Raw genomic sequence first — 22,868 nt, 5'->3', positions numbered from 1 at the left:
CACAGTGGGGGTAGGGAGGGCTGGTTTTATACCAGGTTGAAGAAGACCTGGGCAGGGAAGCATCTGCTATGCACAGGGCATTGAGCCCAAGTCGATTGAGCTGTTGGGCTGCCCAGGGGTAATGGATTGCCACTAGCAGCTGGGGTGGCTGCAGGGGACGAGATGGAACACTCTGATGGGCCTCACATGATCTGAAAGGCAATCGACTCGCAGCAGCTGCAATGTTCCCCAGCATGTTGTCTTAAAGCCAGAAGGAGTACCTCATTTGAACCAGCTGAGTCTGCCTAGACCGAGTTGCCCAGCCTGTAGGACCTGGGCTTCCGATACAGCAGCTCCTCCAGGGATGGGGCTTACTCTGAAGAAATGATGCTTTGCTCTCATGATCTCATGTAGACCAAACTGGAGATGTAAAGATAAGTGGTGCTCCCTTGGGATCTCAGTCCCATGCCTGCCATTCCCTGGAGCTCTGTGGTCAGTGTGTGAATGAGCATTATACACACTGGTTAGCCACTTGACTAGCATTATTCAGAGGGGCTGGAAGAGCCCATGCTTGCTGCATTGAACCACGACCAAACACTACGCTTGGCCTAGTGCACATTTGCATAGCCACATTTCCAAAATCCCCAATGAAGCCCATAGCATTTTGTGTCTTACACCTCTGTATTTCAGTTCTGGTTTCCGCATTAAAGGTAGCAACCCCATGCCCCTTGTCTGTGTTCTCTGGGTATTTTTGCTTAGGAGTGCAGGGTTTTTACGGGTTGTACTTTTTATAGGTCAGATGGAGCCAGTCATAATTCATCACGACGGCACAGGCCTCACTGGTCCTCAGAGTCCTCATTTGTAGGGAGAGGAGCTTCCTGGTACTATGACAAGTCCCCTCTGGATCTGAGCCATAGCCTTGATGAAGTCCCAGCTAGGAACAAGGGTCACTTATTGGACCTGTTTCAGCCAGGATGATGAATGGCACCCCATCACCTGTGCGCCTCAGCTTCCACATCGATTTCAGGTCCTCTGCCAAGCACCATATGGTTTCTCCAAATCCCAACATTCCCAGCAATGTTCTCCTAAGTAGGACACTTTGATTAAATTGGCCCCACTGAATCATGTGGAAGGTTCTTCAGCGTGGCTGCTCCTGGTAATGAATATGTCCACTGATAGAAACCCCACCAGAGGTAGCTAGGGAGGGTGCTGGAGATTCAGATGGCTCGGGCGTCCTCTTACCCATACACAAAGAGGATAGGGTTAATCGATAGAGTCGTGTCCTATGGATCCTGACTGAGCACGAAGAGAGGAGAGGTGCCATGCTCGCAGGGCCAGGGCCAAGGTCAGGGCCAGACCTGGAAGTCAAATAGGGGCTTTGATTCCAACCAGCAGCCACTTAGGAATTAGGCTCACCATGCCATGCATGTGGGCTCTGCTTTCAATATTCTGCAGTAAAACTGCCTTTTAGTTCCCAAACTCCAGATGTGATTTTTCTACCTTTGCACCATTGTCCTCTGCTAGCAGAGCTTTGTATAGTCTCTAATGCAGGGAGTAAGAACATGGAGATCTAGCCGAGGACACCAGCATCCCCTCACCTACCTAAGGGCCTGAACCCTCCCGGGGGGAGCTCATTTCACCAAGGGCTTCCCGGAGCTCAGTTGGAGGACAGAGTTTTCCTGATCGAAATGCATTCTTCCCTTGTTCAATTCACAAGAGAGGACAGGGAGCCCAGATTCCTGCTGTATTATACACACTGTGAAAAAGGAAGGAGGGACTTGATTTGCACACAGATGTGAGACTTGAAATCTAAGCTATTTAAAAAGTCATTTGTGTATTGTTATTATCATTAGCACTATGTGTGTGTGTGTGTGTGTGTGTGTGTGTGTAACCAGAGTGCACAATTGCCACACATGCATATGGAGGCCAGAAGATGGCTTCTAGAATCCAGTTCTCTCCTTCCACCAAGGGTTCAAACTTCCCTGTCGGTCATCAGGCTTTTGTGGCAGGTGCTTTTACCCACTCAGTCATCTTGCCACCCTAAATGCAAGCCATTTTAAATGTGCCCACATGACCTGGGGGAAGCCATCCCTGAGGAACTAGGAAAAGGGGCGAGTCATATTTTACCAAGTAAAGGAAATCGATCCTAACAATGAACAACATGGATATTCTGGAGCTACAAAGTACAATAGTGATTATAAAAGTTTACATAAAACCTGAATTCGATCAGGCAGAGGAAAGAATCGGTGACATTGAAGGCAGGCCAATTGAGGTTCTCCGTAGTGAGGAACACCGAGGAAATGGGATGGAGAGGAACAAATGGAACTGTAAAGACCCAGGAGACTATCAATAATACCAGCTCTGCATAGCGAGAATTCTGGAAGCAGAAGAGAAGGGATGAGAAGAAATAATGGCAGAAACCTTCCCAACTTATGAAAGCTATCAACCTAGTCAACCATCCAAGAAGCTCAACAGCATCTAAGTAGGATGTATGGAAAGAGACTCACAGTCAGACATCAAAATCCATCCACAAAAGACAAAGAACTTTGAAAGCCCAGAGAGAAAAGCAACATCTCATACAAGGAATCTTCAGTGGGGCTGAGCTAATCTCATACCAGGAACTATGGCCGCCAGGCACAGTGGAGTAGCATAGACATGGTATTGAAAAAGAAAGCTAACTAAAAATTTTCTATCTTGCCAAACTATATCCCTAAATAGACTAAACTAATACATTTCCAGATAGATAGAAACTGAACGAGTTTTGCTCTGGTAGGTAGATCCTGAGAAGCTCAAAGGGAATCCTTCAGGCAAACAGAGAGAGTCAGGTATGTGAAAAACATGAAGCAATAATCACACTGGTAAAATTATACAGCTAAATATAAAAGACAACATAAATGTATCTTTTACTTATGACACTATTAAAATAAATATTTTTATTAATTCTTTGCTAATTTCATATGTACATATATTTTGATCATATTCACCCCATCTCTCCCCCAATTTCTCCCAAACCCAACTCCTCATTTTCAATATTCTCTCCCAATTTTTCGTTCTTTTTGTGAGTTTTTAATAACCCACTGAATCTAAATAGTACTGTCCATATATTCCTAAGTGTTAGGCCATCCACTGGAGCATGGTTGATTCCCCAGGGGCCACACCCTTAAAGAAAACTGATTATTCCTCCCCAGAAGCCATCAGCAGCCCCTTGTCTGAGGGTAGAGGTTCATGAGCATCTTCCACCCGATGCTGGGATGTTGACTGGCTTGATCTTGTTCAGGCAACCACAGGTACGATGAGTTCATGTGTGAAGAGGTCCTGTCAGACACTCAGACGATGCCTTTTTGGCCTGGCCCGCCCCAAGCAAAGAGAGGTCATATCGTCCTCTCTTCTGTGATGGTCCCTGAGTTTTGGGATTACTGAGATATAAACATCCCATTTATAGATGAGCATTCCGTTGACATTTATTCTCTGCACCTTGACCACTCATAACTCCTTTTAAAGGACAAACTAAAGGATGAATGCATGAAGCAATAACTGTAAATCTACATGACTGGCTCACTGGTATAAAGATAATTATTGATAATATATCAACACAAAGGAGAATAGAACGACACAGAATCAGAATTTTGTGTCTTATTAAAAATAAGTTGTTATTTAACTAATACTCAAGATGGAGATTCATAATTTTCTGATACTTGTAGCATCTCAAAGCTACATTTTTCAAAAATCACATTTTAGGATTTACTTAGTATTCAAAATTAATTCAGCATTAAAAACAGGCAATTAATATTTTGTTGTTCATTTATGTTGCTATCTTAAGTCAGTTAGCAGTTGGGTGAAATAAAAAGTAAAGCCCTAAATTAAAAAAATTAAGTTGGAAAAAAAAAGAACAAAAAAATTAAGTTGTTATTCATCTAAATATATAGTTACAAATTGAAATGTTCATTGTAACCTTTACTGTAAGTACCAAGAAGATATAGTTTAAAAATAGAAAGCAGATAAGATAATTAAATAATGAACCAGCAAATATCTATTTAATAGAAAAAAAGGTGGTGATGGAAAAACAAAGGACTAAAATATATATTATATATAGAAAGGAAATGGCAGAGTGGTAGACATATCCTTTCTTATTAATCAGATTAAATGAAAACAAACTAAAATTTCCAATTAAAAGATACTGGAAATGGACTTTTTTTAAAAACCATGAGCCAACTATCTTGCATTTATAAGAGACTCTCTAAAGATACCCAGGTTGGAAGGTAAAAAACTATACCATGTAAACAGAAAATAAAAGAGGGACCACAACCCGACTTTAAGACAAAAGTTTGTTAGTGAACACAGAGGATGCTACTATATACTCAAGATGCTATTGCTTGAATATATTTGAACCTAGCAGCGGAGCTCACAATGCATGAAGCAAACAGACCTCCGAGAGGGGAGGAGGGAAAGGCAGCATGGTCTCAAATATTTGATCCCTGTAAACTCTTAGGGATTAAAATGTTGCGACCAGAGACTCGTCCTTTGACCTGACACACTCCCTTTCTTAGAGCTCCCTAAAAGCAGAGTGGCAGCCCTGGGGCCACCGCTTGTTAGCACCTTAATTGAAACTAGATGAAGACCTTTCAGATCACTGTTCACGGCAGACACAGAGTAGGGCTGTTGGGCAAAGTTCACAGGTCTGGATCGAGTGGACTTCTGAGGACAGAGGGTGGGGAGTCCAGAATTAGGTGAAGAACAGGACAGAAAGTACAAAGGGGGAGAAGGAAGAAACCGCATGTTCGCAGGGTAACATGAAATACCCCAAAGATGCTGCGAGAATCAATCCCTAAGCAGGAACGAAACCCTTGGGACATTAGTTTGGTGCTGGCTTTCCTGACTTGGCAGCCTAAGGTTGTGGGTGGCAGCAGACAGAAAACAGCTGGGTCAGCTATGCGTGAGAAGGATGTGGGAAAGTGAGATGTTCAGATGAGTTGGGCTGGTAAGTGTGTCCGTTCAGGGCAGAGGTCTGGAAAGTGGGCTGGGCAGTGACTCTGTGCTACCCATGAAAACAGGCCCTGGGAACCAGCACCGGTGAAGTACTGAGGACAGGGCTGGGTCCTTCCTGGCCATTGTCTCTGTAACTTGAGCTCCATGGGAGGAAGACATTGAAACTTTTGGTCTATGACGAATGAGCAGGAAAGCTGGTCAGTCAACAGGGGTACAGATGGGATGGCACCAGAAGAAGGTTCTTCTGAATGCTCTGCCAGCCTCTGGGCCAGCGTGACAGCTCCTAAGGGTGGCTCAGAACCACACAGTATCTGAAACAGAATGGGAGGAGGAGAAGCAGAGAGCTGGGGACAAGGGACTTCTCAGAGCCCCACGGAAGCTCACATTCTTCTATCCTTTATAGTGGGGCTAAAAAAGGGAGAGGGCAACCTAGGCCTCCTGCCTCTGTTTCTACCCACTCCTGGACCTCTGGATAATCACGGAATTTGCCACATGTCCAAAGGCTTGGCACCAGGGTTCCTCCAGGACCTCCAAATCCTTCAAGGCACTTTGTTTTTAAACAGGAATGGTAGCTCTAGTAGGGACATTGTGCTGGGCATTAAGGCATCTGGGGACCTAGAGGATCCCAGGTACAGCCCTTTCACTTAGTGAATTCCAGTTCTGTCTCTAGTCAGAAGCAAAGGAGCCAGCCACGCTCCCCACGGCCATCCTACCTTGTACCCATCCTCCACACACGCAGAGTAAGCACTCCCTCTGACTGGCTCCCATATCCCTTCTGCAGGCTCCAACCCAGGAGCGTAACTACCACCAACGCACTTCTGCTAGGGAGCGGGGCTTCTTGGGCGTTGTCTCCAGTCTGAAACTGAGGTCTGAGGCCAGCCCGTGAAGGACAATGACTGTGTCACAGAGCCATCACAAGGCACCCTATGTATCCGAGCAGAACGACCCCAGCATCGAATAAGCCATCGTGTCTTTAACTGATGGGGCAGGGGTGTGGAGTGGGAGCTGGCCCACTGAGATCATGGCCTCCTCAAGGCACTCAGGTGTGACGCTCAGGTAGAGGATCGCTAAACATCCTCCACAGCTCTCTGCTTCCTGCACAGGCGAGATCAGGAAAAACCCTGAGAAATGCAAGCAAGCATGTGCCCGATAACTATGGGGGCTCTCGTTCCTTAGTGGCGCTGGGGAAGAGGCTGTAAAACGTGCCTAGGAACTCTAGCTCACTGTTGCTCTTTGTTTATGTGGCTGTGTGAGGTTGCCCCTAATATTCTGTCCCCTTAGTGAGTATCGCTTGTTGGGCCTCCAGCCTTTCCTGGAGCTGGTGCCTGGCTCTTCAGCTATTGACTTGGAATGTCAATCACTTGTAAATAGGGACCTTTGTGGTCTTTTTATCCTGTCTTCCATCCAGCGCAAAGATGTACCTTCTACCATCCAGACAGTCAGCGCTGAGCAGTAACAGGACAGCCAGACAGCCAGACAGCACTGACCACCAGCAGGGAACGGACCCTGAAGTCAGGCCCCTCTGCTGAAGCCAGCAGCTACAGGCAGCTCACTTCTTAAGCACTAGCAAAATGTCAACATCACAGCTACATTTTAAAAAAGAATACAACCTCCTAGAATAAAGGAAAATGAAATAAAATGAAGCCAATAATTATGGACCTAGTGTTGGGTCCCCATCCCCTGCCACACCTGCCTGTCAATCTACCTTGTCAATAACCAAATGTGATTTCCCAAAGAGGTATTTGGAGGAAATGCCTTCTACACAGCCACACATATCTTATTCAGACCCTCCAGAACAGTCACCGTCTTTGGTTATAGATGGCTTCCTCTTTTGGTTTCTTTGTCAAAGAAGGCATAGGAATACGCCTGCTGTGTGGCTCCAGGTGTGGAGTTGTCACTGCCGTTCACCCTGGGGTCAGGGTTGAGGCTCTTCAGGAAGCACATTGCAGAGACCACAGCACAGATCCAGAGGGTGCAGTGGCTGCTGGGAGAGGCTGTGAAGCCTGTGGTCCGGGAACTCAGGAAGAAGCAGAGAAAGAGCCCCGGGAACTGGAGCAGACCCTCGAGTGTCTCAAGGTCCATGACGTGCATGTCCACAGCAGCTCTCTGCTTTCTGGAGAACAGGGGCCAAAGCAAAGGCAGTCTACCTCAGGATCACCCAAATGGCACCTCTTTGGCCTTCAAGAAACATCACGTTGCCCCTGCACAGTTGCCATGGCAACCTCAGTGCAGCGCCTCCTAAGGGCATGCAGCGAGGAGAAGGGAGGTGTCGAAGGCACATGGTGACTTTTCTGGAAAATCCCATCTGCTCCTGTCCTTCACCAAAGCACCTTGGGGGTGGGGAAGAAGTAGGTATTGGGGTGTAGAAGAGATCTTTAAGATAGAAGAAAAAACAGCCTTTTGGCTGCAGGCGCTTCCTCCCATTAGGGGAGGCAAGTCACCAACAAGGACAAGGCAGGGCGGGCCTTGCCAGGTATTGCTACATAGGAGACCAAGCGCTGTTCAGGTAGCCACGTGACCTTGGCCTGTGGAGGATTGCTGGCTGAAGGTGACCCTGGGCGCGGTTAGGATGGCCACGGAAGGCCTCCTGTCAGCTGAAGGTGGCACTGGGCGCGGTTGGGATGGCCGCGGAGGCCTCCTGTCAGACACAACAGGATTTCTTCTTGGCTGGGGGGCCAACCTGAATGGTGTCCTTCCTCACTGTGTCCTCTTGCTCCTTGAGTAACCTGGGCAGTGTGGGGAGGGGGAAGAAGAAGAGATAGTGTTAGCCGCAGAAACTGCCAGGCTGGGGGCTGGCACCGTGGACCAGCAGCCCTCACCTGAGCACCAGTGTTTAAAGTCTACATGGGAGCATGACTATAATTGTGAGGACAGAGCTCAGTCACCATGGACTCGTCGCGACACCTCCACCGGGAAAGCCACCCCTGATCATCTTGCTGAACCTCGGTCCCTGCAGCACGCTAATCCCTCTCTGTGTGACTCCATTGCTCAGGGTCATATGCGTTTGCTTAAGGACCAAGACTGCGCCTTTATCCTGGGGACTCTGCAGCCACCACAATTACAAATTATACATCTGAAGCTCAGCAGATGTTCATGACTGGTTGTCAACTCTGCAGGATGGCACCTGTGCCCAGGGCTCCAGGTAAACATAGGAGGTGCGAGGTGACAATGGCAGGAAGGGTCTTCCTCTGTGCGCCCCAGGCACTCACACCTGCTTTGTCTCCTTTGATTTCACAACCTGTTAGTAGGCAGGGAGGGTGTGACTTATTGCCTTACATTCCCAATGTAGTCAGTGAGTGATGGCAGAGAAAGGTCGAGAACTTTCCCTTCAGTGTATGTCACAACCCTTAGCCGCTCTAACACATAGAAGACTTGTCCTTGAGTCTTAATTACTCAAAGTCAGGGATTTTCAGATGCCCCAGCAGGAGTGCTGAGTGTAACCTGGGTAGCGCTCAGTGCTTGCTGGCTGGAAGGATGGACCGATGCTCGGGTGCTGAAAAGGCTCCCGGGGTGGTTTGGTTTGCCTCGTTTTTTAGTGTAGACAGACTCTTGGAGTCTTTCTACATGGCCAGCCCTTTCAGTACTGTTCCTGCCTTCAGGAGGGTGCCCTGCTTGCTTCACTTTTACACAGCCCATCTCTCTCTCTGGTTCCCCACTCTCCAACCCAAGAGTCCATACTGCGAACTCCACTTGTTCCCACGCAGGCTCTTAACTGATCCCACTGCGATGTCAGCTACTGCTAATGCAGACTTCTGATGGGACGCTTTGGAGGTGCATTTTCTGGGCAAAGGGCAGCCTCCACGACTGAAGGGGACTGCAGTAGAGGTGACAGGCAGGGGTGCTCTTCTTCCCTCCACTATTATTTCAGAAGGCTGACTTTGGCCCCCAAAGATCCCCCATTAAAATCCCAGTTGTGCCCGCACTCAGGGGCTCAGAAGACAGGAAAAGAGGCTCAGATCCGGCTTGACCGGGAACTAGGGAGGGCAGCAGGCACCAGCCAGCCTGCCTGCAGCTGGGCTCAGCAGTGTTTCACTGGCTGGGTGCTTTTCCTACCTGGCCAGGTGGAGCAGGGACTCTTTGGTGTTGTGACCGGAATAGGCGCTGCATTCATAGAAGATCAAACTGTTATCCTGGAATCACAGAGCAGAAGGGGCATGTGGAAGGAACTGGAAGAGTGTGGGGACCAAAGGAAGCCGAGGAGCTATGACTACAGCCTTGCCTCCTCCTCTGTCCCAGTTGGTTTCTTTCTCTTTAGGCCCCGGATAAATGCTGGTTCTGTATGGAGCTATTGGCAAACAGTAACAATATAGCAATTCTACGATAACAACCTAGTGCCCGCCTGTGCTTTACACTTTCTTGAAGCTCGGTCAAGACTGGACTTGCTTGTTTCAGGTTCACATCCGCCTTTGAAGCAGGTAGAAAGGCAAAAGTGGACAACGCTGTTACCATTTTTCAGGCAGGGAATCCGAGTCTCGAGAGGCAGTGTGGCAGATCTGCTCAAGTCAGGCATTTAATGAGCAGAAGGGCTCCCCTAAAACTGCTGCTATAGGACGTTGCTCTTCTGTAGACTTGGGCAGAGGTCATGGGGCTCCAGTAAGCTTGTACTGTGACTGCCCCAGCTGTGAGCATCTGTATATGGGCAACTGTCTATCACTCATTAGGCAGAGGTGATGCTGTGTACCTGGGGGCTCTGGGCCAAGGACCCCATGTCCATTGATCACTTCCATTAATAGGTAATAGGTTACCTACTTCATAACAACAGTGATAAAAGAACCGAGCTCTGGTTTGGATGCTCTGCCTTTGGAGGGTGGGGTCGGTGGTGGCCTAGACACTCTGAAGACTAGCTCAGGGGGCTTTGAAAACAGTGGCTTCCAATTCAGATCTTTTCGTCCAACACTCAGAGACCCTGTTCCAGTCTCTGCCTTGTGCCCCACATATTCTATATCTTCCTGTGTACTTTCTGCCCAACACTGACTCTGGAGAAGGCTATAAGAGGAGCCACATCAAGGATGGAGGTGCAAACAGAAAGGTCCAGAACCTAGACCTGGAACACATGGCTTGCCTTTCCGCTTCAATGGCTCGCCCTAGACTACTCCACTTGGAATTAATCATTCAGCTAATGTCTACATGTTTATTTATTTTTTTACCAATTGAAAATTAAATATGTGTGTGTGGTGTGTGTGTATGTGTGTGTGTGTGTGTGTGTGTTCCCCAGCACTGCATAAAAAGAACATGTTGGCACACATCTGTAATCCTGGCACTTTAAGGTAGAAACAGAAAGATTGGAGTTCAAGGTCATCTAGGGATATAGTAAACCTTGCCTCAGTACAAAAATAGAATCAAAAATAAAAAAGAGAGAACGTAAAAGAAAATGGGATGATAATAATAATAATTCAGGTTTGTATTCTTCAGCTGAAGTATTTTTATCTAGCTGTATTTGAAATTCCAAAGTTTCTTATTTCAGAAAGGTAATAAATATATACTACACATTACATAATACCCTCAGTGGGTCTGGGACAGATCGTTGTAATCAAATATATTAATATTTCTCTAATGAGACATTTGGATATTCACCATAAGTGAGATAAGGTTTATAAAGAGCCTCATGCCAGTTCCAGTTAGATATCCTGCTAGATGGGATGCAAAAACAAGACAAACAAAGGAACAAAACCCAAAAGCCTGCCTATCATCAAATCCTTTGAATGTCAGGACCGTGGCTGTGCCCAGTGACCCTGCTCAGACACCAGTCAGACCCGTCAGCATCCTCTCCTTTGATCCTTACCATCTGTGCTCATTTTGGGCTCTGAGCTTAAGTCCTGTTTTGAGTAAACAATTTTAAGAACTTAAAATCACTGGGCACTGTGCCTTCTTCTGGGTACACAGTTCCATGAAACCAGAGGCAAGAAAGGAACACAAGGGGAGCCTTTCTGCCCCCCCATTTTCCACTGGGCCCTGCTGGTCCCAAAGGCCGCTACTTATTTTTTGATACTTATCAGACTTTTTCAGCCTCCCCCTTGAGTTTTTCAGATCTCACTTTTGAGATTTTATATCAAAAATATTCCACAGCAAAGTGGTCCACACTGCTGCTCAGGGGATGGTGAGGTTTTCATTGTCTCGGGCGATCAAGTAGAGATGCAGATGGTGGTATTTCAGCACCCGACCAAGATTAGAGGAAACAGCCTCCCGTTTTCTTAGAACTTGTAATTCCATGTTACACATAAAAGGGGTTAGGGCAACTCTCTTACCCAGTGTCCCTCATGCAGCTCCATCTTACGAACCTCACCTCTCTTTACAGCTGTACATGTATAGGACCCGAGTCATTCCCAAGATGCCAAGATGTTCAATTACTTCCCTTCAACAGGGCTTCCAGAAGTTCCTACCAGGGCTCCTGAGCTTATTCCTGAATACCGGGAGGGCCTCTGTCCTATCCAGAAAGAGAAAAATATGGGCTTTTTTTACCTTGGCAAGTTGCTCTCCCAGGCCTCGGGGGACTTCCCGTTCCTTCTCATTGTCAAGTTTATTGCCCAGCAGCAGAACAGGAATCCGGTCTCCCACAGCTTCCTGCGGAACAGATCATCCCTTCACTGAGAGAAATCTCCCTGGATGATGCCAGACAGCCGGTTCACAGGGCTGCCTGGAAGAATCCAGACTCATAGGAGAGCCCAGCACGGAAGAGTGAGATTCGAGTCCATTGGCCAATGCTTCTGCAAAGTGCTAGGACCTGTCTCTCGCCTCCTCCCCACTGCCCATCCATGCAAAGATCTCTCTCTTTTCACCAACCTCTGGCTCTTGTATTAGACATACCAACTTTCCACTTGCAATGAAGAGGAAATAACAGGATGAGAGAGAGGGCATGGACACCAAGGGATGGTGAATTCTGACTTACAGAGAGCTTTGCTAAGTCACCAGACCCAGGCTAACAAAGTAGAACAAACCTAGGAAATTAGTTACTGTAGATTGGAGCTGGTCTATGGTTGCTTTGAGGAGAGGTGGCGTCTTGAACCTCTGTGACACATGAGCTCCCCGAGGAGACACTCAAATCTGAATCATCGTACTGAACCAAAGAGTTCCCTCCATAGGTGGCTGCTGTCAGCTTAGCTGGGGGCAGGCACTAAGGACTCACACTCCTGGGAGCTCTGACTCCTAAGAAAGCCCGGCTTAGGGAAGAGCTTTGTGCCATGGAAGCCACAGTCTCTATTCAGAAGAGATGACTTCACACAAGATGACAACTGTGTTTGTTCTTGTAGTGGCTGTGACATCTTGGCCACATCCTGGAGGCTCTGCCCTATGGGCAAAAAGGGGGTGCTACATGTGTGTCCCTAGAGGTGGAACAATGGGCCTGGGACACACAGTTATATAGTGAGTAAATACAGTAATGTTTACATTTAAGAAGGTTGATGTTTTACTTTTTGAATTACTTAATTAGGGGCTTTTAATCATAATTTGGTAACAAATAGTTATTCACTGTAGCTAAATGTTTTGCTAAATAGAGGGGCTGTGGGATAATAGACGCTTAGAAGCCTGAGTTCTGGCTTTGCCAAAAGTCTCACTTGCTTTACCTCGGCATCTCATGCAAACGGCTAAAGAGCATCTGATCAGAATGCCTGGTCTAAAGTTTAAATGCAATTACCTCTGAAATTAAACCCTTTGTGTTTACTTAATCTGCACGTTCATTTTTTTTTTTTTTTACTGCAGTTCAGTGGGAGAAGGTAATCCTCATTTGCTAACAGGGACATCAGGCTCAGAGGACCAAAAAGGCACAATTCAGCCACAGAACAAAAGACGAAGGCTGCTGAGTCCACGGGTCCATCCTTCTCTGAAATTGCTGTCTAGATTCATATTTCTAGGGAGCACTCTGCTGCCTGGGTGCGTTACTAAATAGAACGCTCTAAAAATGGCACCCACTGGGAAGAGAGAGATGTATGTTCACAATGATGTCTCCCGTCTTCTGACCCACTAAAATAAATCAAATCGCATGGGTAGTTGACAAGTAAATAGTACTTCTCTACAGTGAGAAAACCAGCTAACAGCATATATGGACTGCTACATGTGGTTCCTTGTTAGCCGAGGGTTACTTAACGGGAATGCCCCAATCCGCCCTGTGAGTGCGCAGACAACAGAATACTTATGCAAAGAGGGTTTTTTTTCACATAAAAGGAAGAAAAGAGGAGGATTTGGGGAACTGGGCCAAAAGACTTGCTGTTTAGAGCACATGAGAAAGATCTATTTGTAGACATATGTGTGAGAATGACTAAGGTTTGTGGGATTTCTTGACATGGAAATTCTGCGAATATGAGCATCAGACCTAAATTCTTGGCATAGAAATTCAACCCAGGTTTTATTAGTAGATAGAATAGGTCAGGCTGCAGCTTCCTTGCAAAGGGGATGATGGGCACCGAATGTCTGAGTAAGATGGGGTGGGGCCTGCATCTCGTGCCTGATGTGGACCTTCTTCAGAACAAACACCAACGTCGCTCTCAGGAAGAAGGACACGCTTCTTTGGGAACTATTCCTAGACAGAGGAAGGGGAGAGTTTAGAAAGAGCAGAAAAGCAGGCCACACTCCCAGCTGCATCCCATTCCTGTCTTTTGCTTGTTCATCCATTGCACAAGCACTCTGGACAGCTCACTTCCGCTCTGTGGGCTGCCCTGAGAACAGAGAACACGGCACAGCTCCAAGGTAAAGGAGATCGCACAAGGCCAGAGGGCGTGCTAACTGTGACAAGCAGCAGTCCACATGATCCTGACCCCATCACCCATAGATCCTCCCTGACTCCTGAAGTGTCTACCTGAAGTTGATGCCTTCCTTATTGCTAACAAGGTTTTCAGCCTATCTGGTACTACTTGGTACAAAGAGACATAATTACCTATTAGAGGCTGCAACATTTTCCTCTTAAATTTTTAATTATTTTAATTTATCGTCATTTCTCATTATCGTTATTTTGGTGACGGGAACGGAAGGCAAGGCTGGCACTCTCCCACCAAGCTCTGCCTCCAGTCGAACATCTCCTTTCGAAAGTGCGAGGTATTCTTCTACCAAGCCTGGGAGACTATGGTGAACAGTTCTTTTTTACCCTCTGTTGTTGATAATGCCCTGGAATCCCAGAATATGCACCACGGGCCGGTTTGAAAGCTCATAGCCCATTGGCCAGGCACACACTCTGTCCTCAGGAGACTGGGAGCTGCCACCTTCTCTCTGCATGATTCCTCTAGCAAGTCCTGCTCGCTAAGCCACTAGCCTCTGATCCTTAAAACAGGCTTCTAGAAAACGTCCCTGTTCTAGAATGTTCTAACAGAAATCTCTCTAGAACTTTGATTTGCCATAGCTGCCTTTCTCCATATTTGAGCGTGATGGAAGACAGATTTGTTGAAATTTAAGATCATCCGTCTCTAGCTTTACAGAACAAGAACTGTCAACTAGGAGCAGAAGACTGTCACTCAGCCCTGGGTGTGCAGCTGCCGGGCTGAGCTGGTGTGTGTGGTGTGTGTGTGTGTGTGTGTGCGCGCGCACGCGCATGTCCAAATGTGCATGTGTGAATATCTGTTTGCTGGAGGCATGAAAACGCACTTAGCTGGGAGAATGTTGCTATTTCTCTGGAGCCAGAAAAAAATTTTTCTCAGCACATTAAAGCACGCCGTTATACTAAGAAAAAAAATGACTGCAAAATTATATCTTGAGGGTTTCCATATTTATCCACCCCCTGGACTATGAGTCAAAACAAGATTTATTTGTACAGTTCGTTTTAAACTGCCAGCACTTCAAGTTCAACTTGGAATGTGGGGGGAAATCAAACTGCTATTTTTGCTCCCTGCTGTGCATTGTCACCAAGGACAAAGATCACAGGCTGAGATTTCGCTTGCAACCAGGAAGGGAGAGGGAAGTGGGCCAGAACCTCTACAGATGAGATTGGAGAAACAAGACCTGGAGAAGAGACCAATACCCCTACATTTTAGGAGATTTTAGCATGGTCATATGAAGAAAGAATGCAGGGGCAGAGCCAAGAGCCAGGTTCTAGCTGCACCTCACAAGCTGTGGGTGCCTTTGGACAAGTCGCTTCCTCTCTTTGTTCTCTGAGGTGAGGTGAGGTGTGAGAGAGAGAGAGAGAGAGAGAGAGAGAGAGAGAGAGAGAGAGAGAGCTCGCGCATACATATACACATGTGAGCGCATGCGTGTGTTGTTTGTTTAGCTCAGAGATGCTGTTCTGTATGGATTCACCTTTTCATCATTTCCTACTTCCTTAGTGGAGAGGCATTGCAATATGCTACCTGAATAATTAAAAAAGAAAATCTGAACGTGAAGTTCAATAAGCAGAACAGGCTTTGGAGATTTGCAGCCTGGACTTGGGGTACACACCAGCCTGCATTGCTGTACCCAGGTCTGTGAGCTCTGTCAGATACAGGTCCCCTGGGATCTTCAGATATCTAGCTTGTCTATGGTCTTAATATGGCGTGCTTCGGGCAGAACTGCTTCCCTCTCAAAACCGGAATGGTCAGATCCATTCTCCTAGAGGTGCTGAGGTGAGGGGCTAGGGATGCTGAGCTGGCAGGAAGGACTTGTGGCTCACAGTTGAGTCATTAAGGACCATGACTGGGCCAAGCCCAAGCCTCTTCTGAACCTGGCTCGTAGGCAATGTGGAGCTACCTGGTGAGGGAGAGCTAGGAGGGGACGCAGGAGAGATGTGACATCAGAGCCACCTCGTCATGCAGGACACTTCTGTTCAGTGATACTGATGCCCATACCATCTCTGCTCTCTGTGTGACGACGGTGGGAGAAATGGGGCCTAGCAGGTGGTGTCATGTCATGAGGCATGTGCCCTTGGAAGGCAGTGATAATTCTCGTGAGCCCCTGGTTAGTTCTTTTGGTTTTGTTTTTCAAGACTGGGTTTCTCTACGTAACCTTAACCAATCTAGAATTCACGCTGTAGACCAGGCTGGCCTCAAACTCACACAGAGACCCGCCTGCCTCTGCCTCCTGAGTGCTGGGATTAAAGGCGTGCGCCACCACCACTCGGCCCTGGTTACTTCTTATAAGAGAGTTGTCATAAACAGAGTCAGCCTGGCCCCCCCACTTCTTGTCTCCCCACCACCTTCCATCATGATGCAGTATAACTAAGAGGGTCCTGGCAGAGTGAAGCCAGTTCAGGTACCATGCCCTCGGTTCTCCCGAACTGTGGGCCAAGCGAGCTTTTCTTCATACACAATTTCTCTAGATATTTTTTCCCGTGAAATAAGAGTCAGAGTTACTCTCCAGATGTTCTTACATGATGGTCTCTAGTACCCTTCAAGCTGGAAGGACCCTCAGGTTCTCTCATGTGTCCACTCTTGTTCTGCCATCCTCCTGACCCCAGGAGTTCAATGCTCTGCACCATACACAGAAGTCCACGATTCAGGGCCAGGAAGCGGCCGAGCTGACAGGGTAAGAACTGCCTTTCCCTCCCTGTGCACCTGTCCCCTCTCCACACAGCCTCTTTGAAGACCACATCTTCCCCATTCATGGCAAACACAACAGTTTAAGGCTTGGTTTCCCAGCCTTCAGGTGGACGAGAGGTTGGGGGGTGGCTGGGAATAGCTGGCCACCATTCTGTTAATAACGCAGCTTCAAGCCCTGAAGACTGTTATTAAAGCTCCCCCCGCCCTCCTTTTCCAGGCGAGGGAGTTGGCAAAGTGCTCTGAGCTCTTTGAAAAAAATAAGGTTCTCCACAAATATAAAGCACTTATTACTTTCAGTTCCCCTCAGATCAAATTAGGTGTCAAGTTTTAATCTGTCACCTGACACCTCTGATTGCCGGTTGCCAAGGCAGAATGACTTAGCTTTTCAAGAATGGGGGAATAATTACATCCATGATGCTTCTTTTCCGCACCTTCAACACGCAGTCAAACATTTGACACAGCCTCCTCCTCTCACTCCTGAACCCTGAGCCCTGGAACGGGGGGGGGGGGGGGGAGGCTTCCCTGGTCCAGCCTCTCAGGTTTAGCGAGTGCTGGGCACATGGCCTGTGTTTAGAAAAGTCCTGGTGAGGGGTGGAGGTGCTTTAAAAAGACTCAGAGCCTTGCTGTTCTGAGAGAGGGAAAGCAGCATTGGCCTGCCTGTGAAGCTGTTGGAGGTTTGAAATCTCATATGCCTGCACCTATGAGTGGCTCTGCCTTTTAACAAGACCCTCGGGAGACTGCCGGGCATGGAGGAGTGTGGGAAGCACTTATTCGTGGTAGGAACTATGGAGGCTGAGAAACAAAACCACCGGGACGGCTGGTTTTTTTTTTTTGTTTGTTTTTTTGTTTTTTTTTTTGCTTGTTTCTGTTTTTTCTTTTTCTTTTTTTTTAATTTCCAGGCCCGGGGCTGGTCCATCTCTAGGGAGGGCCTGGCCTTCAGTGTGGAGCCCAATGCTCAGGTGCTGCCTCTTCAGAGTTCCTTCAGAGTTCATCAGCGCCTTCTGTCAAACTTGTTTTAAAAGACAAGATTCAAACTACAAATTACCCACACTTAGAAGATCCCAAGTTAGTAATGTACAATTTACCACCTCAGCCTGGTGTCTAAGCCCATGAGTGACTCAAGGCTCCTGTGAGGTAAATACCTGCCTAAGCACCTGATCACGGTGTTGAAGACCCCATTCCACCAAGGAGAGGCACATGGCGCTCGCTCAGCACAAGATTGTGTGAAGGACCAAGCTCATAGCTCCCAAAATTTCTTCCTGTTCACCAGATTCGGCCTGATCTCTTGTTCTCTAGTGAGATCCCAGATTCTCTGGGAGCCCTGGAGACTAGTGACACTCTTGTGACAGAAGAGAAAGTAGTCCTGTGTTTGCCTCCATCACTGCCATCAGTGCCAGACATTAGGACTGCCCAGCTCTGATCCAAACTGTGTGTGTGTGTGTGTGTGTGTGTGTGTGTGTGTGTGTGTATGTGTGTGAGGCTAGGGGAAGAATGACTAGATCTGTAGAAGTTACAGGCTCAGTTTCTTCACTTTGAGATGTGATAGATTATATTAAATTGTACTAGACTAACTATTTTCAAATGGAAACCCTGTTGTCTAATAGCATTTTATGTAGACCTCCAATGTGCAAGACTGGGAAAGAGCTGAGAATATAGTACAGAGAAAGGAGAACGTATGTAGCCAGAAAACGCTCTTATGTTTCCTGGCTGCCCAGACCCAAATCATCACACAGAAACTGTATTAATTGCAACACTGTTTGGCCTATTATCTCAGACTTATTAACTAACTACATTTTAAATTAACCCATTTCTATTCATCTGTGTATCATCATGAGGCTGTGGCTACCGGGTAAGGTTCTATTCTGGCATCTTCTCCTTCAGCAGCTACATGGCATCTCTTTGACTCCACCTACTCCCCATATTTCTCTCTTCTAGCCTGGCTATATTCTGTCCTGCTATAGGCTGAAGCAGCTTCTTTATTAAGCAATGGTAATAAAGCATATTCATAGCATATAGAGGGGAATCCCACAGTCACTAAACCTTTCCCTGCCCTGCCCCACCTTCCAGGAAATGTCAGCCTGATTCCAGGACTTCAAGGACAAAAAGTGCAAAATAAAATAAAATAAAACCAAAAACCCAGATCATGAGTATGTTTCTCCTGGTACTGCCAACAACAAAGAAAGTAGATCAGGAAGAAGGGGAGGGGAAGGGAAGACAGGAGAAAGAGGACAAAAAGGAGGATGACGAGGATAGGAGGGAGGAAGAGAATGATGCTGACGAGGATGATAGGATGGGAAGGATTATGTCATGAGTTTAAAGTTCAAATAGGATCTACCCATACCATTGCCACTTTTATTAGTTAAGTGAAAAGACAACCCATGGCATTTCAAATTTTAGTTCTTCACACCCGTAAGTGTTTTAGAATTTTGAGAAATGATTTGTATTAGCCATTCTCTCAGAAACTTATAAATCTGCTTATATTTTGTCCCCTAATGTTCTTGGTAATGGGACACATGCAGATCAGCAGCTGACAAAGGGCATGGTTCAGCTGAGACGTTGAAAAAGGGGCAGATTAGGGTGGGAGAAGTCAGACGTCAGAGCCAAATGGGAAGAAGAGTCCAGGAAGGGCAGGTGGGGCTGGGATAAAGTTGTGAATATGCTGAGGGCCACAAGGGAGAGTCGGGGAGCAGAGAGAAGTCTGGCAAGCCCAAGACCTCCCAGGAAGGGGACTGCTCACCTCCACGCTGCTCAGCCACTGCCGGATCGACAGGAAGGATTGCTTGGCTGTGAGGTCATACATAACAACCACGCCGTCGGCCTTTCTGAAGAACTGCTGAGTGACACAGCGATACCTGCCACGGGAGAGCAGCGTCAGGTACTCACCTTCCTTGGGAGCCCTGGCCTGGGACCCGGGTGTGCAGCACCTCACCTCTCCTGCCCAGCAGTGTCCCACAGCTGTAGAGCCACCTGCGCGTTGTCCACCGTGACCGTCTTCACTCGGTAGTCGATGCCTGCAAGGAGAAACAGGCCCGTGAGAGCTGCGTTGGCCATGGGAATCCTTGGTTCCAAGTTCAGAGACAATGCCTCTCTGTCTGGAACCAGAGCAGCCCACCTTCCCTGAATAGTGGCTACAGAACAGTGTGGGAAGATTGACTGAGCATTGCACAGGGAGCCATGAGACTTGATTTCTGGTCCTGTTTCAGACTGAAGGATTTGATGGCATCAATGAAGCCATCTTAGTTGTGGGCTTCTTACTATACCACTATGCACCTACTGTAGGATGCTTGGTGTGGAAGGTCCTTCTGTGTATGTGTTGTTTTTATTGGTTAATGAGTAAAGAATATGTCTTGGGCCTGGCAGGGCAGAATAGAAGTAGATGGGAAAAACTAAACTGAATTCTGGGAAAAAGACAACAGAATCAGGAGACGCCATGTAGCCACTGCCAGGAACAAATGATCCAGAATCTTGCTGGTAAGACACAGCCACATGGTGATACACAGATGAATAGAAATGGATTAAATTAAGTTGTAAGAGCTGGCCAGTAAGAAGCTAGAGCTAATAGGTCAAGCAGTGATATAATTAATATAGTTTCTGTGTGGTTATTTTGGAGCTGAACAGCTGGGGATAAACAAGCAGCCTCCAACTACAGATACTGGCTAAAGTCATGTCAGGGCCTATGTACAAAAGCAATGTGCAATGAGATTTGCTAATGAGATAACAACCATCACATTTATTCCTTACTCTGTAGCTTGCCCCTCTCATCTCTTCTTTTGGTGAAACCACTTTCAAAATGTTCCTAGTAAATTCAAACATCCTTGAGGGGATGAAGCATACGTTAATATTCCTATCAGATAACCCAAAGGTGTATAAAGGGGGAGCTTGGAGAGGAGGAAGATGAGTGGAGGAAGAGCAGGAGGAGGGGAGGGGTTGGCAGGGAGCAGAAGAACAAAGAGGAGGTAGGAGAAAGGGACAAAGGCAGCATTCACTCCTGAGAAGGGTCTAGGACTCAGTCATCATGAGACTACTTATGATCATCTCTTCAGTTGTGTGGCCCTTGACCCTCCCCAGGATGGACTACCCAGAGGGTCAGGGGCAGGTCAGTGACAGGTAGTCTGTGCAGTCCTGAGAACTGAAAATCTCAACACAAGGTCTTCTAGGATTCTCCAACCTTCTGGATTCTCTGAGCTACATTGAAAGATGAATAATTGTCTTGGGCCACACATTAAACTCAATGGGGTATGACTGTGGTTTGCAAGCATACCTGTGCTTTATTTTGTGTGGCATAGCTTACTCTATGTATGTATGTATGTATGTATGTATGTATGTATGTATGTGTGTATGTATATTGTGTGAGGACTACACAATGGAGTCACACACACAGAGAATATCAGGTAATGTTTTAGGTAAGTTTACACTTTGGTGTCAGGAGCCATTTCCCCACTAACAATCATTACAGGAACCATCACCCTGGGGAGTCTGCAGAATGCCCCTCACCCAATTAGCAGCAATCTCTTAGCGGAACCCGCCTCACATTCCAGCTATCCAGGAAACCAGGTGTGGCCACTTGACTTCCTAGCCTACCTCCTGGCCTACGTGACCTGGAACACGCGGCAAGAATCCAGTTACCCTGCCCCCCATTCCTTACCATATATAAACTGTAACCCGTCCCTAATAAACGGAGGCTTTGACAAATTTTCTTGGCCTCCTTCTTCTGTCTTAGCTCATTCCCTTCCAGGTAGCGCCCCTCCGAGACCCTGGAGTAACTGGATTGCGGGGTGGGTTACAACCCCTAGACTGAGTAACCCACCCCCAAAGCAATCCACACTTTGGTGTTAGGCCACATTCACATCTAGTATAAGACACATAAGGCCCTCTGCTCACAGGGTGAACACCCCTTTCATAGGCCTTTTTCTCTCCTGGGAGCCTAAGAATGTTCAAACATGCATAAAGCTGTTTTTTAAGCCTTATTATTTATGACTCCTGGTTGCAGAACTCGAAGGCATCCCTTTCCACTTTCCCAGAGGCCCAAGAGTCCTTACCCTGCAGGGAGAAAGAGCAGAACAAGGAACAAGCCTTCACAGAGAGTAGCAGGAGAAACTCAGCAGTTACAGAAGAAGCAGGAAGTGGTAAATGTCACCCCAGGCCCTTTGCTTCACAGACAGGGTCAGAGACAGGAATGGATTCATCTGGGTGAGAAAAAGAGTAGAATGTTTTCATTGTATTTCCACTGTTTTCATGTAGGCCTCCATGAGGGTGTGCAGATACACACACACACACACATAAACACACACACAGAGAGATGAGAAACTGCAGTCAAGGCTCCACACCCCATTCCAGCATCCTTACCTGGAGCACAGGCTACCTAAATCTTCCTCTCCCTAGGCAGCCCATGGTCATGTGTACTCATCAAAACAGTTGACAGCTGCTAGCTGCTGAACTGGGGGTGAATTTTCCTCTTGGTTAAAAGTATGAGAGGGAGGAGTACCCCAACTCACTATGCTTTAGTGGAGCATGCTCTTCCCTCCTTTCTCACTACTTTTGAGTAACCACCGGCAGGGTCGGATCTGAAACCCCTCATAGGGCCTGAAGCCCCATGAATGACCTTTCTGTTCTTGGCATGGGAAACTGGGAAAGGACGAGTGGGTATTGTTGGGGGCAGCTGGTGTTGGCTGCCTCCAGAAAGCCACCTCTACCTTTTCGATTGGTTGCTAGAGGATGGATAGTGTCTCTATTTTGCAGGGAGTGAGGTAGATGGAGGGCTGGACAAATGTGTTCTGTGCAGTGGTGAGCTTGACATGAGTCCCCGCTGGATGCGAAAGGCATTTCCTTGTCCAGCATCAGACAGGCAGCCAGAGAAGCATGTAAGCAAGTCCACAGAGGCTGGGTGTGCAGCCAGAGCACAAGGACAACATAAGGTGAGCATGGAATGACAATGAGCACACCCAGACACGATGGCAGGAGAACAAGAGCTCAACAGAAGAGGCAGTAGAGTACTGTGGGGCCAAAGGGCCCGGACCAGATGAGTTTGTTTGTTTGTTTGTTTTTGTTTTTTGTTTTTTTTTGGAGATAGGGTTTCTCCGTAGCTTTTTGGTTCCTGTCCTGGAACTAGCTCTTGTAGACCAGGCTGGCCTCAAACTCACAGAGATCCACCTGCCTCTGCCTCCCGAGTGCTGGGATTAAAGGCATGCGCCACCACGGCCCGGCCAGGATAGATGAGTTTTAAGACCATCTGTCACTCTAAAGGTCCAAGCACCAGAAGACCTGGGCCCCGCCAATGACAGGCAGTATGACCTTGATGATGTCATCCCACCTCAGTTTTAGAGATTCTGTTCTTTGTATAATAAGGGGGATGGAGGTTTGAAGGAACACTACATTGGTGTTTCATAATCTCTAAATTCTGCCAGAACATTCCATGATGACATCGAGATGTCCTTCAACTTGCCACCTGATTAGATTGACAGCTACAGTAAAGAA

At 47.2% G+C, this 22,868-nt stretch overlaps 1 protein-coding gene across 4 annotated transcripts in view; it reads right to left on the bottom strand.

Annotated features, from left to right (window-relative positions):
* Positions 1 to 2,975: 2,975 nt before the first annotated feature.
* Cracr2a (calcium release activated channel regulator 2A) overlaps positions 2,976 to 22,868 on the bottom strand; it is a 113,066-nt gene continuing 93,173 nt past the window's right edge. For 3 of the 4 annotated variants that reach the window (XM_050122005.1, XM_050122003.1, XM_050122004.1), the window contains 5 exons: positions 19,324 to 19,405; positions 19,132 to 19,246; positions 11,425 to 11,526; positions 9,019 to 9,095; positions 2,976 to 7,691 (listed from right to left, as the gene is read on the bottom strand). In XM_050122005.1, the coding sequence (XP_049977962.1) occupies positions 7,607 to 7,691; positions 9,019 to 9,095; positions 11,425 to 11,526; positions 19,132 to 19,246; positions 19,324 to 19,405 (461 nt within the window). In that variant the 3' untranslated portion in view covers positions 2,976 to 7,606. Of the gene's footprint in view, positions 7,692 to 9,018; positions 9,096 to 11,424; positions 11,527 to 12,958; positions 13,478 to 19,131; positions 19,247 to 19,323; positions 19,406 to 22,868 lie in introns of those variants that run through there. The other variant, XM_050122006.1, reaches the window with a different exon arrangement.

The sequence above is a fragment of the Alexandromys fortis genome, unplaced genomic scaffold (genome assembly GCF_014885135.2).
Source record: "Alexandromys fortis isolate MF-2015 unplaced genomic scaffold, M_Fortis_MF-2015_v1.1 scaffold_208, whole genome shotgun sequence".
In the NCBI taxonomy this organism is placed as follows: Eukaryota; Metazoa; Chordata; class Mammalia; order Rodentia; family Cricetidae; genus Alexandromys; species Alexandromys fortis.
The sequence above is the reverse complement of the archived record's forward strand: the minus strand, read 5'-3'. Positions and strand labels throughout refer to the sequence as shown.